The 16,665-nt window shown below is 40.7% G+C and overlaps 2 protein-coding genes across 4 annotated transcripts; both read left to right on the top strand.

Moving 5' to 3' along the window:
* The first annotated feature begins 3,195 nt into the window (after nt 1-3,195).
* On the top strand, nt 3,196-10,795 carry LOC101773580. Of its 3 annotated transcripts, none has more exons than XM_022828379.1 (11): nt 3,196-3,501; nt 5,158-5,258; nt 5,344-5,485; nt 5,640-5,801; nt 5,888-5,954; nt 6,710-7,452; nt 7,539-7,647; nt 9,344-9,399; nt 9,550-9,656; nt 9,734-9,853; nt 10,132-10,268. In XM_022828379.1, exons 1-10 carry the CDS (start codon nt 3,298-3,300, stop codon nt 9,825-9,827), a joined length of 1,785 nt encoding a protein of 594 aa, XP_022684114.1. In that variant the 5' UTR covers nt 3,196-3,297; the 3' UTR covers nt 9,828-9,853; nt 10,132-10,268. The 3 variants fall into 3 exon arrangements, with proteins under 3 accessions (XP_022684114.1, XP_004975249.1, XP_004975248.1); XM_004975192.4 differs by having other exon boundaries at nt 3,198-3,501; nt 5,891-5,954; nt 9,734-9,821; nt 10,132-10,795; XM_004975191.4 differs by having other exon boundaries at nt 3,198-3,501; nt 9,734-9,821; nt 10,132-10,795.
* An 826-nt stretch (nt 10,796-11,621) lies between these two features.
* LOC101773171 (preprotein translocase subunit SECE1) lies at nt 11,622-12,567 on the top strand. Its single transcript, XM_004975190.4, has one exon. It carries the CDS (start codon nt 11,690-11,692, stop codon nt 12,254-12,256), a length of 567 nt encoding a protein of 188 aa, XP_004975247.1. The 5' UTR covers nt 11,622-11,689; the 3' UTR covers nt 12,257-12,567.
* Nucleotides 12,568-16,665: the final 4,098 nt, after the last annotated feature.

The following is a 16,665-nucleotide window of genomic DNA, read 5'->3' as shown; positions in this document are numbered from 1 at the left end:
GAAGAGGAGAGTGGTGCCCTGTGAAGATAGAACATGACAGGGCTAACTAGGCCCGTACATTAGGCAGCGCAACTGGAGCGATCGAGCCGGATCCCCAAAAATTTGGGACCCCAACTATTGGGCTTTAACTAGAGGTTAAAAAGATATTGGTATGCATGAGTACCTAATTTCATATTGCAGTTCTTTGTATGCAAAAAAGCATGTACTCATTACTTATATACTGGAATCCAAATATATCTCGATTATTTGTATTTCACTACTATAATCCAAATATATCTCGATTATTTGTATTTCACTACTATAGTATATATAGGGCCCCATTTCTTGGTTTGCTCTAGGGCCTCAAAATCTCCGGTACGGCCCTGGGGCCAACCTTGCAAGATAGAGGTTGTTTTGCGAGGCATTTGATGCTTTCGTCACACTAGTTGACCATATTTGTTTTTGTTTCAATCTTTTTCTCTAATCAACAAGATTTTGTCATGCAACACGAGTAAAGAAGCAAAATATTTCAGAACCACAATTACAAAAAAGAGACTAAAAACACCAATGCCATCAGAGTTGTAATAAGATTCCGAAAGTTGCTTCCATAGTAGTGATTAAATAGAGTAGTGCTGGATGAATCATCTCGCATGAGTTACAAAACGTGATAGAAAATTAACTTTTATGATAGAAAAAATATTTTCCATGGTTCCAAACAATCCGTGACAACTAAGAAGTTTAATATCAACGTTTATGTAGTAGTATTTGATGGTTGATTTTTTTACCACATTTGTCAACTTAGAAAAATTAAAGGAAATGTTCAATACATGCTTTTGACTATGGACAATGATCCCTTTTTACCTAATATGAGCATGCTTACTCATACTACATTTATTTGATATGCATCAACTACCGATTAATTTATAAAATTGATTCTTGAAATAAAAACTTCATAAATTGATTTGGGAAAAGACCGAAGTTCCATGAATGTCAAAAAGAAAAAAATATTTTCCTTCTAGTGTTATCATTAGAAAGTTACCTCGATAGGAAGGATGTAAGCTGGTTGCATAATTTATAGTTTGTATTTGAGCTGGATTTGAATATGGCTAACAACTATTCCGATTATAAAGTTATAGTAACTAGAAAACAACTTGAATCGAAATTTGCAATTTATTTGTGTGTTTTTACGATGAATTGATTTTGGGGTTCAAAGATATGGGCACTTTTGGTTATGTATTTTACTTTTTTTTAGGAGTTTTTATAGAAGAAGGTTGAGGTGCTACTTCAAAAGATGGGAGTAATTGTGGAGCTCCGAGAAAACAACGATCATACTATACTATTTGTTTGCTTCTTTTGATAGTATATGCATATATAAGATTTCATGATCTAACATATATAGACATATGAAAATTTGAATTCATGCAATGCTTAACAAGATTGTATTCGCATACTTAGTACAGATGTCCTAGGGGAAGTACCACAACTACTTTAAGGTATTGTCAAGCTGGTGAAGATAAAAATCAGATTAGAATTTAGGAGATACAGAGGTGTCTTATGGTATACCTATAGATTAGCATGTGTATTTTTTCCCACGCAAAAATCTCTGAACTAAATCGACAAACATGGAGTTTTCTTCATCAAAATGCTCTCTAGCCATGGGAAACACTTGTGTAGAAAAACCTAACACCTCTCTACGTGCAATTGTATAGTTTATCTCATGTTTGTTTTGCAATGATAAGGTACTCCCATTTTCTCCTAGGAGGTAAGAGTTTAAACTAAAAACTGAATCCCTAATTATTAGGAGAAATATAATAATTAAAAAGGAAAAAAAAGAAAGAAACAACCGGTTATCACCTCTTCCTCGCATCTAGGAGGAGCAGTACGCATGCCTGTACATGTGGAATGCAATTTATTTCCTTTTGGTTGCAACTAATGACAATGCTATGCACATTTGTTTTTACCTGTCACTTTGATCGTATCAAGAAATTTATACCATGTTACATTTTTATTTTGTAAGTTTTGTCACACTATATCAGGATGAATTTTCCTATTTATTATGGAAATCAGATTATATTATTAGATCATATACTATTATATTTAGTTATTAGATCTCATAAGTTAGACCACGTACTATACATTATGGAAATTATAGATCACGTTTCAATTTTTTTTTGAAAACTTGTCACATTATTCTCTCTGTATATTTTTTTTGAAATTGATGATTGGGTTGGCTATAATCACGTAAGAGAAAAAAAGAAATGTAGCATATCCATGTCCGTCACGTTCTTCTCACAATTTTTTTTAATGGGCGTTTGGTCATGGTCACGTGAGAGGAGGGACAAGAAACGTTTCAGATCTAATTGCATGGAAGTTAGATCCAATAGAAAATATTTCCCTATTCTCAAATTTAACAAATATATAATAAATATTAAATTTATTACCTCTTAGGAGGTAATACGTCATTAAATATACACGGTTCACGATCATTTGGGAGTAGCTTAGCAATTTTTTTTCATTTGTTGTATTAGTAACATTGCATTTTATGTACGTGATATCTATATCTTTTGCATCCGAGAAGCATTGCATTTCTGTACTTCATCATTACCTTCACTTACTTTTTGATTTTGAAATATAAAAGGCTAACATCTTTGGATCTATCTTTATCTCGATAGATTGCAATTAAGATTTTTTGTCATCACTTTTTCCAACCATTAGATAGCAAATAAATGGTTTAGATCCCCCTACCTTTCTTACCCTCCCGACACCACTTTCTTCCTCCACTATCTTCTCTCACAAGCTCCTTCCGCCCTGCTTCCCTTTCGACTCCAGCGGTATTTTTCTACCTCTATCACCGCTCTCGAACCATCGCAACGCTAACCTTCCTCAGGTGGGACGTCTCCCAAAGCTTAGCTCCGGTCGTGCCCACGCTGCCTTCGCTCCGCCACTGTCTCTCCCACCTCCATCACTGGCTGGAGTTCCATCTAGATCCGTAGGCCATATGTATCTGCGCATCCCAATATTCCAAATCCTAGCCCAATCCGAATTTAAATTCAATTTTAGTACAACCTGGGATGATTGATGGAAATAAAAAGCAAATGTTTGAAGAGGAGGTTTAGAGTTTATAAAAAAATGAAAATGGCTCCTAATTCTTGTGTTTGATAATCTAAATTCAGTCCATATACAACCTAATAAAGAAATTAACAATCCAGGTGAAAAGCCCAGGGGGTCTTTTTCAAAAAAAAAACCACAGACACAGGGCGGAGAAGCAGTAGCCACTGGAAGATTCTCGCGGCCCCAACGCTCCCCCCCCAACCGGCGATGGGGCGGGAGGCCACGGAGCTCGACGCCGAGCAGCAGCAGCAACAGCAGCAGCTCCTGCTGCGCCGCTGCCGCCGGCTCTTCACCGCCGAGGACCGATCGTTCCGCATGGATCGGCGCTCGCAGGCCGCCGCCGCCCTCCGCGCTGCCGTCGCCGACGTGCTCCCCCGCTTCCTCGGCAGCTACACCGACGACACCCTCGAGGTACGCGCAGCACCACAATCCCTCCTCCTCTCTCTTGTCCCGCGCGCGAGCCGTAGGGCCTGCTGCTGCCAGACATGTGCAGTGCGATGCGGTGGGCGAAGGTTATCGCGCGAAATAGGTTTCGGTGGGCGCTGCTAGCATAATAGGTGGATTTGGGTGGGTTTGGGTAGACGATGAGCGTGCTGTTGATTTGGTCAGTGCTCTGTTTCTGTATCGAGTGAAAGTAGCCAATTCCAAATTGAAGCTGGGGAGTAGATGCGTCAGGTAAAGGTCTCCACTGAATGTGAAATGGAAAGTGAGAAGGGAAGACTTTAGAGTCAACTTGTGCTTTAACAAGGGGTTGAGAATTTGTTCTCTAGGCCATTTTTGTGGCCTACCTTGCTCTAATACCAAATAGCAGATATGGTTGCAGGTAGCACATAGGACTCTGATATGCTAACAACAGCACAATGCCCTGTGTTCCCACTTTTTAGTATGGTAGTGTAGGATTATGAATATAAGGGCACATGCATTTTCGATGTGCGATGCTTGAAGCTAAGTATTGTCCTGACCAGCTTGGAAGCTCAAAGATTTGTGAAAATGATACTATCTTTCAGATTTAGTGTACTCTTCTATAGAGATGATATATCCATGTTATGCATCTGATAAGCAGTTCTACATATATAAAGAACTTGAAAACATTCTGTTTGTTTCCTATGTACGTCCTAAAGAAGTTACAAGCTGATTCTTCATGCATAGTGGAGTTTTGGGCTGCGTAGTATTTGTCTCAACCTTAGATCCATCGCCTGAGGCATCAGCAGGATTTTTTGTAGTAATGGGATAGCAATTTTCAGTTAGTTGTATCTGAATCATAGCCAATTGGCGCCATTTCTGTATCACCATTTCACCTGGTTCACATACTAGATTACAGTTGCTTATAAATTTTGTAGTACTTCTGCACATTTCTGTTGACGATTTGAGGATTGCAGTATTAAACATGCATGCCATTTGCTACTGCCCTACAATGTCTGAGCCAACAAGTTATGAAAAAACATGAACATATGTAGTTGGACTCTGTGGAGTCATTCAAGTCAAATCCTACAGAATGCAGCTAGGTTTAGTTCTGCAGTAAGGTGTTTAGTGCTGTAACATTAACATCCGCACTTATAGAGAATTAGTAGGTAGGATAATTAGTGGTTTTCATTGGGTACAATTGGGTGTCAGTATTTCCATGTTGACTGGACTTAACTGAATATCTGGATACATTAAGTTCATTTTCAGTTATCTTGCTATCCTTTTTTAGATTGGCAAGTTGACAAATTCATAAAGTGAAATGAAATAGGAGAGGAGTGTTTGATGAAACTTGCTTGTAAAGAAAGCACTTTCGGGGAATATTCCTCACTGCAGTAAAGCTCTGAACATCCTTCAATTTGTGAGGCCAAATTAAAATACCAGTGTCTTTTGACGAAGCTTGGTCACCACATAGTCCTCTTTGACATTATTTGTATGGTAACTGGGCATCTTAGTCACATATTTTGTATGTGTATTTAAATAACATGTTGTTTGAATGGTTCATGTTATGGTTGCTCAAATACCTTGTTGCCAGTACAAACATTTTCTTGCTTATCTTTTGTCCCGAATGATGACTGATTATGTTTATTTATTCCTTGTATAAAGGAGTACATTGTAATTTTAGTCTGTAATGGAAAAAATCAATATCAAGCACGTGATGACTTGGAGGCCTTTCTTGGCGATGACAGTGCAAAATTTGTTGCATGGTATTGTAACTGTATGCTAATCATTTAGTTGTATTTTGCAATTTATACACTTACAAAGTCATGATGCTTTTATATGCCTAAGCAGGCTTTGGAGTTATCTGAGCAAACAGGCTTTGGCATCAGCTGATAATTGTAATTTTCAACATGGGATGGACAATGAGAGTGAGAACTTGAATGACAAGAAAAAACATCTTGTTGCAAAAGCCCACCATGGTGATGCTCATGTTGTAAGGGTCTTCATATCCTTTATTGTGATCATTAATTTTCATGCAACTATTTGCATTATTTATCTTAGTCTATACTAAATTGACATGGACATTGCTAGACTCTGTTCATTTTATTTTATGAGAAAATTTTACTAACTTATCCACTGTTGGTCAGGTAAACTCCAAGGTCACGGTACCAGAAACATACCATGGTCTTCATAAGCTTGATTCAACTATAGGACGAAATGTGCCTCAGCGGTGTATCAACTCCACTGTTATAATCTCTCCTGAAAAATTGGGCTGCAACCAGTTCATTCAGGAGAATCAGCATCACAAGGTTGAAATGCTATACCTTTAGTTTTAACTTTGCTTCTCTGTTTACTATTAATGCAGTCATCTAAATTGATTGTCTATATATTAAAGCAGAATGGTCAAAATGTAGCACGCAGCAGAAGCTTCTCTGAAAGGACTACAGAAATATTAACGCAAGGTACACATTTTCTATATTCATTTGTGCTATCATCGCAGTTAATATATTTTAATATTGTTTTTAAAAATAGTTTATTAATATAAACCTGTTTCCGGAAATTATTTTCAAATCTACCTTTTTGGCCGTACTACTGGTGTGCCCGAACCACACTACCATAAGGGATACATTGTCATGGCAGGGTGTCATCCTGTATGGACACAGTTGTCACGTGGAACCATGGAGTTGATATTTTAGGCTGTGTTGTGTTCACAATGCTAAACAAACTCAAATCCTTGACTATTGTGTTTATATTTATTTTGGATCTGTTGATTTGTGACTATGTTTGTGTTTGATTTATAGGCTTTATGTCTATTGTGTAGTCGTATGCATGTGATGGGTTGAATTAATGCTGGTAGATTTGGCTGGGCAAATGCATTTACAGACAAGAATGTGTTCTTTATGAATTTTGTTTGGCCATTGTAAACAAAGACACTAGCCTGCATGTCTTTTCTACTCCAAGTTGTTCCACATCCAGGTGCCTGTGCTTTTTAATCTGACTTCTCCCGGTCAGCGTTCATGCTTGGCGTAATCAATGCACTGGCTTACATTTTGAAACCCCAAACTATTACGTTTAGCTGAATTTCATCTATTTTAGTATCCCAAGTAATTCATTTGGAAATAATGTGATGTTTTGCCGTTTACCATATATCAAACAACTCAAAGGTTAATATTACTATTTGCAACTAATTTACTATATTGTTGAAAACTTAATGCAGATGAACTCCATGGAGAGCACCTTGGAAGAAATGCTTCCACAAGATGGTTACCTGAGAGTGTCGGAATCGATGATGGGAGAGTGCCAGTGTCCTTGAAACGACGTCGCAATGTCTGGGATAGGCTAGGGAAGCCCGTTGTAGAAGATCGTGGTTTAGTTGGACAAACTCATGACATACCTGTTCAAAATGGAGTACATAAGGTGGCCAAGTTAATGGTGGCTGAGCATGAACCAAGATACCATGTCACCTCAAATGCACAACATGATGCATTTGATAAAGCAGGTTCCAGAAAATTCACCAATTGCTTTACAGATGTCAACACAATGCAAGGGCATCAGCATGCGGGGAAGGCAAATAGAAGCAGGCTTATTGGTAGGCTAAGTTTTGGTGAAGGAAATGTGTTTCATGGTGATGTGGGGCACAATAATCTTCAAGATAGAGATGTTATCAGCCAGAAGTCCAGTTTGTCATTGCCAATTAAAAACATTCAATCACAAAGTTTGAACGAGTTCACATCTGACATGAAGGGTTCACCTCTTGCTGTTTCTGAGCCCATATGTAATACATTCAGACCATCAAAAGGGCTTGCGCCAGCTTCAAAAAAATTGCCTCTGCTAACTGTACCGAGAAATTCAGAAACCGAAGTATCACATGGTGAGCAAGTTAGCAGCCCTGCGTATTCAAAGATCCCATCTTCTGTACATGAGGACGGTAACAGTTGCAGGAATAAACTTGTGAAAGAAGTAAGCTACACTTCTATGGATCAACTCCTTACTATTTGGGCACTTCTGATCAGCTGTGACTTCTTTTATCTTAACTGATTATGCAGGAAATTTTGGATGTGAAGCTAAAGCTCAAGCAAATGGAACAAGATGTCCTCAAGCTTCGTTCCAAGCAGGCACAGATAAACAATGGAAAGCAAGGAGCCCTATCATTAGGTTTGTCCATGATGCCTTGCTTTTGACCCTTTTCTTACTTGAGGTCCTTGAGGAACCTAACGAAGATTTCCAAATTAGAGGTACTGAAAGGAGAAACTCAATATGCACTGTATTCCAATCTAAGGGGAACATGATACGATCTTAGTTCCACCTGATTTTCCCTTATCTAGAACTAGGCTCTCAATCATTTATTTCTGAGAAGCTGTTTATTTGTCTCAAAGGTACTAGCACATCTGGTAGACCCACTTCTCCCCAAAGTGAGGTGACCTGCCCTGGATTTTGCTAAATTGAGCCAGAATCACCTGTAGTCTCTTCAGAAGAGAAATTTCTTTATTGGCTAGTGATTGTGGATCGAATCCCTGTTCTACCTCAGAAACATCCTCTTTTCAAAATCTTGGGTGCCGGGGTCTTCCATCTTTTGTGAATGCAGGGAAGGGAAGTTTTTACCGTCAAGGCTTTTTCCTCTATGTGCCATATAAGGCTTTGGACATAGCTTATCCGTTGCTGAGCCGACCCCATCTATCAGTTATTTTCCTTTCTGTTTCTCTTATCTTTCACTCCTCCAAATTGCCCTCAATCAAATCTTTCCTTCCCCTTAGTGCACCAGTCAGCTAAGTAGTCCTGATGCTATCACCTGTTAGTCATTGTAGGGGCACAGTCTGAACTGCTCCACTTAGCACCCTTTCTGTGTGTACTGTGCCTGCCATGCAATCTTCAGAAGCAATGATCGCCATGGGCAATACCTACTGGCTAGTTTCAATACAGTTCATCTCCACATGAATTGCACTCTTAACTGCTTGCATTGTGCACTTGTTAGCAGAGTACAATGATATTACAGTAGTCTAAATTTGATCTTTGCATACATCAAATATGTTCAGTAGTCTTTGTGGAAAAGTGTCCATGTTGGAACTACTCAAATATGAGTGTCGACTTTGTGGAACCAACTCATCCTGGAAGGAGTTGGTCCATGATATTATCCCATTATTTTGGTGAGATGATACTGTATTTCTGTTCCTATGGCAGATGAGTTGGTGATGGACCAACCGATTTCTATCCTCAATTCTGTTACAAATAATAGAGGCTGAATGGATAATTGTATTGAGGCCCAATGGGGATTATATATAGAGTACTCCCTCTGTCCCAAATTGTAGGTCGTTTTAACTTCTCTAGATACATAGCTTTTGCTATGCACCTATGTCTAGATACATAGCGAAATCTATGTATCTATAAATGCCAAAATGACCTACAATTTGAAACAGAGGGAGTACTTGAGGGGAACACTAGGCTAGAGGATTACAATATTACCCTTGACTATTGTACCCTTAACAAATCCCAGAAAGTGCTTTAGGATTGGATGGTCCATTCACATCCCCACTCCTAAACGGAACTAATACTTGCTTTTACCACTTAAAACTGATAATACAAGATTCATAATGTCTTTTGCAGTGGACGCTACTTTTACACCATAACGAATTAGGCATTGTTGCTTGCTCTATCGTGTTGCCTAATTTGTTGATATATGATTAGTTAACCGGTTCAAATTAATAATGTTTCAATACTGTGGTATGTAAATTATTATGCATGTATTTACTTAACTATAGTACTAGCTCAGTATTTTGTTTTTGCCTATTAATATTTAATACCCTTGATGTATCATGGATGGTTAAAGTTCAATCAAAGTATGGATCTACTGCAGGGCCCCATGCTAATTTGGAAGACGATGCTGACTCCAGAACTATTTTCGTGACAAATGTATGTAAAGAGCATCCGTTGAATTATTTTCTCTAATGTCAATTAGATCCCTGCTTTCCCTACATTGAATTATTCTGTAGATTATAAATTTGACTCTTAACCAAATTAAAGAAATCTAAGCTGCACATCCGCTCTGGATGATTATTTTAGGTACATTTTGCAGCAACAAAGGAAGCATTGTCAATGCATTTCAGGAAGTGCGGCACTGTGCTTAAGGTTAACATTTTGACAGATGCCATTACTGGCCACCCTAAAGGGTACAGTCTTTGAGCTTATTTTACCTCTGGGATCTTTTAGCACCTTCAGTTAACGGTTTTGAATGGATTCTTTGTAGGGCTGCATATGTTACTTTTGCTGACAGGGAATGTATTGAGAAAGCTGTATCTTTTAGTGGGACATCGTTTCTTGCCAGAGTACTCACTGTATGACTCCTGCATTTACCATTTGCTCAACTGTAATTTTCTTGAAGTCCTTAAGGAACAGTTGCATCGCTTACCTTCCTTTTCTTTGATTTTCTGTATGTCTATATTGGCGTTTCCACTTCATTTTCCTTTCTTGAAAGTAGTTATCGGACATGTAGCATTTTAGGCATCAGGTATTCACGAAAACAAAGCTGGAATCCACTCTAATTTTGGACCACACTAGCTCCTCTACATCCTTAGCAATAAATTAGCTTATGCCAGTATAATCTTGGTCCAGTTTCTGGTTCTTGTGCTGATATGATGTTGTCAGGTAATGCGCAAAGCGGATGCACCTCCAGGATTTCTGGCATCTGTTCAACAGACTGGGAGGCCTCTGCAGCCATGGAAGTCACCACCGTTCAAGACAGCGTCGACCCCAAAGCAGACATCTGGTTACCACCTCCAATGGAAACGCGACCAGTCTGTGCTGGAGAAATCTCCTGCCAGCTGCGCCACCAACTGAGTATCAAAATTGGGGGAGACGAGGGAATCACGCCTGTTCTACATCTGCCGGACAATGCCAATGCACACGGCTTTGCATGAGGGTGACTATATGGTTTTCTGTAACAGATCAAAGAAAGAATGTTTTTTCTTTGACATCAGCTAATGTTCCTTACAGAGGAATTGCAGCGTTTATTCAGAGCCAAATATAGCATTCGTGAGATGAGAAAGATTTTTCCGCAGCCGAAACCAAAGCTATAGAGCCTTTTTTTTCCCCCTTTACCTGATATGTTGTAGCATATGCCCAGACTCATCCTGAACTTCCATGGAACCTTCCCTCCGCATTGTAGCTTCCGCACCAGTGACATGAAATGTGATTACAGTTCTGGAACTTCAGAAGAGTCTGAAAAGATAGTGAAACAATACATGTGGGTCTGGACCCAACATTTCATTCCTTCTGTCCGGTAAAACGCACGTGGGTTGCATTGCCGTTATACTTGTATTGTTCAGTGATGATCAGAATTTTTGGTCGCATTCCTTTTGCTTATTGCGCTTTTTGGTCGCATTCCTTTTGCTTATTGCGCTTGAGCTCCTAAAGCTGGTTCTTTGCTGAATCCGGTAGGAGTTCTGCCAAATATTTTTTTAGAGAGAAATGATTATCTGCTAATTGTGTGGAGTGATCCTCTGAAATGAACTAAGAGGTTGGGAGTTGAAAAAAAGTAGTTTATCCTGATTACATGAAGTGACCTAATTTTAAGAGTTTATCCGACATTCAAAGGGAATCACTTTCAACCACAAAATTACTTCTCTTAGAAAATCAGCTTCTATAGAAAATCAGAATCAGATGGAGCTCTACCAAACAGGCCTATTATTTGTGATCTAAGATTGGAAAACACCTAAGCGGTCAGATTAAAAGGTTAAATGCGTAGAACGGTGCTTGGTGTTGTTTGTCAATGGTTGCGTCGTGCACATGAAAATAATCACTTTCATATTTTCATGTCTACTGTTTCTGAATGACACTGCCCGCGGTTTGATTTTTTTTTGTATAAGATGTGAATACATTTCCTGGTACGATTTTAACGGAAGTCACTAAAATCGTAATAATTTATAGTACAGTTTTTCTTCGAAAGAAGACAATCCGTAAAATTGTAGAAATTGCTTTGATGATGAAGCTATAGCCGGGCAAGACGGGGCCTGTCTCAAGTGGCGTGTAGCATTGGATTGTTCTCAGCCAAGGGCATTACCAATACCAACGGTGAGATCTTGATCGGACGGCTGTTCTAGCCCTGCGGCCCGACTAGCGCTACGAATCATCCCCTTCTCTCTTATCCGCCGACGCCGCGAAGATCCCCGTCCAGCCCAGCCGCTGAACCAGAGAACCGGAAGCCATGGCGGCCACGCCGACCACCACGTTCCCCAGCCTCCTCGCCCCGGGCCCACCGCACCCCGCCGCGCGCCCTTCTTTCTCCACCCTCCGCACTCCCTCCATCTCCCTCTCCCTCTCTTATTCCCTCCCCGGCCGCCTCCACCGCCAACGCCTCGCCGCCTTTTCCAGGGACACCACCAGCAACAAGGGGCAGGAGCAGGAGCAGGAGCCCGCACCGTCCGCGGGGGCGGCGGAGGCTGCGGACGGGGGAGCGGAGAAGAGCACGGAGGCGGAGGGCGCGTCGCCCGGGGAGAAGAGCCCGGAGGCGGTGGCGGCGGAGCTGAAGGAGGTGCTGCGGGCGCGGAAGGAGTCGGAGACCGCCGAGGGCGGGGGCGGGTGGTGGGCGGGCGTGGCGCAGGAGATGTCGGAGATCGAGTGGCCCGCGCCAAGGAAGGTGGTGGGCACCACCGGCGTCGTGCTTGGCGTCATCGCGGGCTCCACCGTCGCGCTGCTCTCCGTCAACGCGCTCCTCGCCGAGCTCTCCGACCGCGTCTTCGCCGGCCGCGGACTCCAGGACTTCTTCGGCTGACGACGGCGGCGTCAGGTTTTCTTGATGATGCGGATAGGCGTATGTGGTTCGTGTACTCTGTAACTACTGTTTTCTTGCGATTGGGAAATACTAGAGGCTGCTAGGGTGATAGATCAGGTGTTGGGGGCTCAAATTATGTATGTTTTTTTTTCAATTAACAAGGAAAAAAATGATGAGTTTGTTGCGAAAATTGTGATGTTGCTGATCGGTGAATGGCACCACCTTGTTGCTGATTCAGAAAACTAGTCTGAGTCTCTATACAGTGGTGAGGTAACTACATGCTAACAGATTACTACTAGTTTATATCTTAACTCTGTTAAACTAAGTGCTCAATTTTGCTTATGCTGAAGTGACTGGCTCAGTGACATTTCTGCATTTTAAAAGCATACCATCAATGCTATGCTATTCCAGTGCACTAGCACAATAGCAGTTTTGACTAACTGAATTATGCTCACTGCCTTTGTTCCCCTAGTAGCTCATCTCAACTCTGATGAGGTACTGACAAATCGGTTTCTTAATACTTATATACAATGTAAAGGGACTGGAACTCCCTGCTATCTAGGTTATGTTGAGTTCCTCTTAAGAAAGTGTGCAATTTGAAGCATAAGAGTTTCAAAGAGAATTTCTATCTCGATATTTGTTGAACTGGCCAGGTATGGATTGGGTTTTCAGCTTAATGACATTAGCCTTATGCTCTGTTTTGTGAGTTTGGCAAATGATTGCATGTTTCCATAGCGTTTCTCTTCTCACTCTTAAGTACTCCGTCCATCCCAAATTATAGGTCATTTTGGGTTTTCTAGGTTCGTACCATTTACTATGCATCTAGACATAATATATATCTAGGTGCATAGCAAAATCTATGGATCTAGAAAAGCTAAAATGACTTATAATTTGGGATGGAGGGAGTAGCATACTTAGTCTGTAGTTTTTCTCCCTTTGATGATTGCATAATCATGACTGGATACAATGTTGTAACTTGGAATCTCATGTTCTATGGAAGTAGCCGTTTTCAGTTAAGAATATTAATTGTAAATTTACGTTTCTAATTTCAATTCAAAATGTTGACCCCGCAACAATTTTTGCTGTACCAAAATCAGTAGGAAGAGACTCAAAGATGGTGAGGTGCACCATTTGTTTGAAGTCGCACAGCTGTCTAAACTTTAAAGTGTTTTGAATCCAAAAGGAGCAAATGGCGCGCTCTTTCAGACAAAATGAGGGTGAACAGTTTACTGGTCTTATATGATTTTTGTTTACTTGTTATGTGTAGCCAACTTGGGTTTTGTAGATAAAGCCACATACAACGACGTGAACATCTGTACAGTTTCCTGCATATGGTTGTGGCATCTGTGGACCTTTTCATCAATGTTTGGGATCACCAGCTATGGTTTCATTTCAGTTCAGACTATGCGAATTGTTCAGAATAACAAGCCTGCACATTCTCTTCCTCTGGTTTTTGTGTTGAGATAAATTGTGGCGCAGATTTTGATTTTATTTTTGCTAATCTCGCAAGGAATGCATAAAGAACTCCCAGACGCAAATATCTTGCACCAAAAGTATTGTTGTGCTATAGAAAATGCTTAAAATTGATTAGATAGTTGTGGAGGCAATGCTTTCCTGATAATGTATGGAGCGCCAAGCTGCCTACTGATGCCCAACAAACTTGTCAGCAAAAAACTAGCGCTACGTACCTATTACTAACAAAAGCATATGTCATGCATCAACCTTAATTTCTCGAACTATAAGGCGCACTATCACTAAAATATGGAGTCATCGATTCACAAACAGTGCATTCTGAAGATTCTGACAGTCATTTCCATCGAGTTCCTCTCAGCAATCTTGGCATCTAGCTTCGAATCAAAATAGTTCCAGTCCTCATCCAATATGTACACCATTTCAACATGAAACTGGCAGGCGCTAATAATCAACTCATTGCTGATGCTGTGTTCTCCACGAGCCATTCCTCGCCACTCCCATGATACACCTTCATCACACGGATGCACAACCTTTATTACATAGTACTCACAATCAAAGCATCGCACTTCCCTCAAAAACAAGAGCGAGTAAAATGGATCATCAGCCAAATATGAATGAAATACTATTACATGTAAATGAATAAAGAAATACCTAGAAGCACAATGACATCAGCTTTTGTCATAAAACAGCCAGCAACTTTGTGGTTTGCATAGTTCTAACATATTACTCAAGTTTCCATACTAATAAGATTACTACTGCATCCAAATTTTAGTTAGCTGAGACTCATTTAGATTTAGAGTGGCAAGTTTGAAAGGAAAAAGAAGAATATACATCGTACCTAGAAGTTGTTTAGATAACAGCAGAAAGTTGTCATCGGACTGGAACAGTTATAATCTATAATAGCTTAACTGAAAAAATCGGTTCCCATTATCAAATATCTATTTGAGATGTCATCAAAGGAATATGACTTAGGGCATGCAAGATAAATCATGTCGAGCCAATATTTGTCATGAATGCCCATGCCCAGTTGAATTGAAAGATTGAGGTTCAGTGGAATCATACAAGACTGATTGGCATCTTTTCCAAAGGAAAAAACACACACACCATATTTTCAAGAGCCCCTGGCAATGTGTTCGTGAGAGAGATAAAACATACCGGAATCAATTGAAGCAGAATATACAGAGAAACACATTGATTCCTCTTCCTCATCAGCATCATTGCTACATTCAGCAAAGAACAGTAAAGGAGTAGTGCCAGCAATATCTGATCCCTTGGGTGTTGCCCAAAAGTTGATATGTGACCGTGCACCTTCGCTTACATTAGGATTCACACCGCAAATAACATGAACTTCAAAGTGTCCCTGCATATATAGTAATTCAGTAGAAAGAATAAATCGATAGAATTTACATTTAATCAAATAAGAGTGAAATTGAAAAGCAAAAAAGAAAGAAAAACAACGTAAAGGAAATGCACTGACCCTGTTTTTCTTGGAATAGTTGTTCAATGCAGCATTGACCTTGAAGATAGAATAGAATAGATTGTTTACTTGAAGATCAAGTTGTAATCCAAACAAACTCTCATGTACATCCTGTAGGCATTTGCCTCTATATAACACGAAGCCGCGGATGTGCTGAGATAAGCGGTCCACATTCCATCAAATTCTCACATGGTAATCAGAGCAGATTCTTCCTAAACACATCTACTACCTTCCTTCCATGGCGTCCTCCTCCTTCCCTTCATCAATCCAGCTTGGGTCTGGTGTTTTGGAGAAACTCACGAAAGAGAACTACCGCCTATGGAAAGTCTAGTTTCTGTCCGTGGCGCCTAGCTCATGGAGATCCTGGATGGGTCTTACCCTGAGCCGCCGAAGACCATTGAAGACGACAAGAAGCAGAAGATCCCTAACCCAAGTACCACTCGTGGATGGTCAAAGACCAAACTTGACTCAGCTACCTGATGAACTCCATCACCAAAGATGTGCTGGGGTAGGTGGCGATAGAGACCTCCTCGGCTGAAACATGGAAGGCGCTGGAACACATGTTCTTGGCGCGATCGAGTGCACACGTGATAAATCTACACATGCAACTCACCAATTTAAAGAAGGGTGGCATGTCCACCACAACGTACTTCGACAAGATGCGGGCCATCACTGATGAGCTCGTTGCTGCCAGCAAGATCGTCAACGATGAAGAAGTTGTGGCAAATTTACTTAATGGTCTTGGTTATGGCTACAACCCCTTTGTATCAGCTATCCTTAGCAGGACAGATCCAATCTCCTTGGGAGATCTCTACTCTAAGATGATGGCATATGACTTTTGTCTGGAGGCGTACCAGGATGGCGGCGATCAGTTCCAGTTGTTTGCAAATTCGGCTGGTTGTGGACACGGTGCACCTTGTGGTCACGGTAACAATCGTGGTAAAGGATGAGGTGGTTGTGGGAGTGGAGGACGTACAAGCAATGCTAGCACAGGCGCCCCCAAGCAAAGTGGACAGACCTTAAGACCCGTCTACCAGATCTGCAAGAAGACAGGTCATGAAGCTTCCAGGTGTTGGTACCACTATGATGAGAATGATGAAGAGGAGAACATCAAGGTTGTAGGAGCCACAACAACTGGGTATGGATATGACACTAATTAGTATGCAGATAGTGGTGCCACAGACCATATCACCAGTGAGCTTGAGAAGATGACCGTTCATGACAAGTACAATGGACGGGATCAAGTACACACGGCTAGCGGATCAGGTATGAGCATTAGTAATATTGGTCATACAACCTTACACACCCCTAGTAAAGATCTGCATCTAAACAATATTCTTCATGTCCCCAGTGCCAATAAAAATCTTATTTGTGTTCACAAACTTGCTCGAGATAATGATGCCTTTCTTGAATTCCATCCTAATTTCTTCCTTGTCAAAGATTAGGCAACGAAGGCAAT

The sequence above is a fragment of the Setaria italica genome, chromosome VII (genome assembly GCF_000263155.2).
Source record: "Setaria italica strain Yugu1 chromosome VII, Setaria_italica_v2.0, whole genome shotgun sequence".
NCBI classification, from domain to species: Eukaryota; Viridiplantae; Streptophyta; class Magnoliopsida; order Poales; family Poaceae; genus Setaria; species Setaria italica.
This window is presented reverse-complemented; position numbering and strand designations above follow the sequence as displayed.

Excerpts from the sequence above, each read along its gene's own strand:
- LOC101773580 (XM_004975191.4), top strand. The coding sequence starts at position 3,298 with ATGGGGCGGGAGGCCACGGAGCTCGACGCCGAGCAGCAGCAGCAACAG. Across the intron at positions 5,802-5,887 it reads AGGAGAATCAGCATCACAAG|CAGAATGGTCAAAATGTAGC; the intron begins GTTGAAATGCTA and ends TATATATTAAAG. Across the intron at positions 7,648-9,343 it reads GCAAGGAGCCCTATCATTAG|GGCCCCATGCTAATTTGGAA; the intron begins GTTTGTCCATGA and ends GATCTACTGCAG.
- LOC101773171 (XM_004975190.4), top strand. The coding sequence starts at position 11,690 with ATGGCGGCCACGCCGACCACCACGTTCCCCAGCCTCCTCGCCCCGGGC.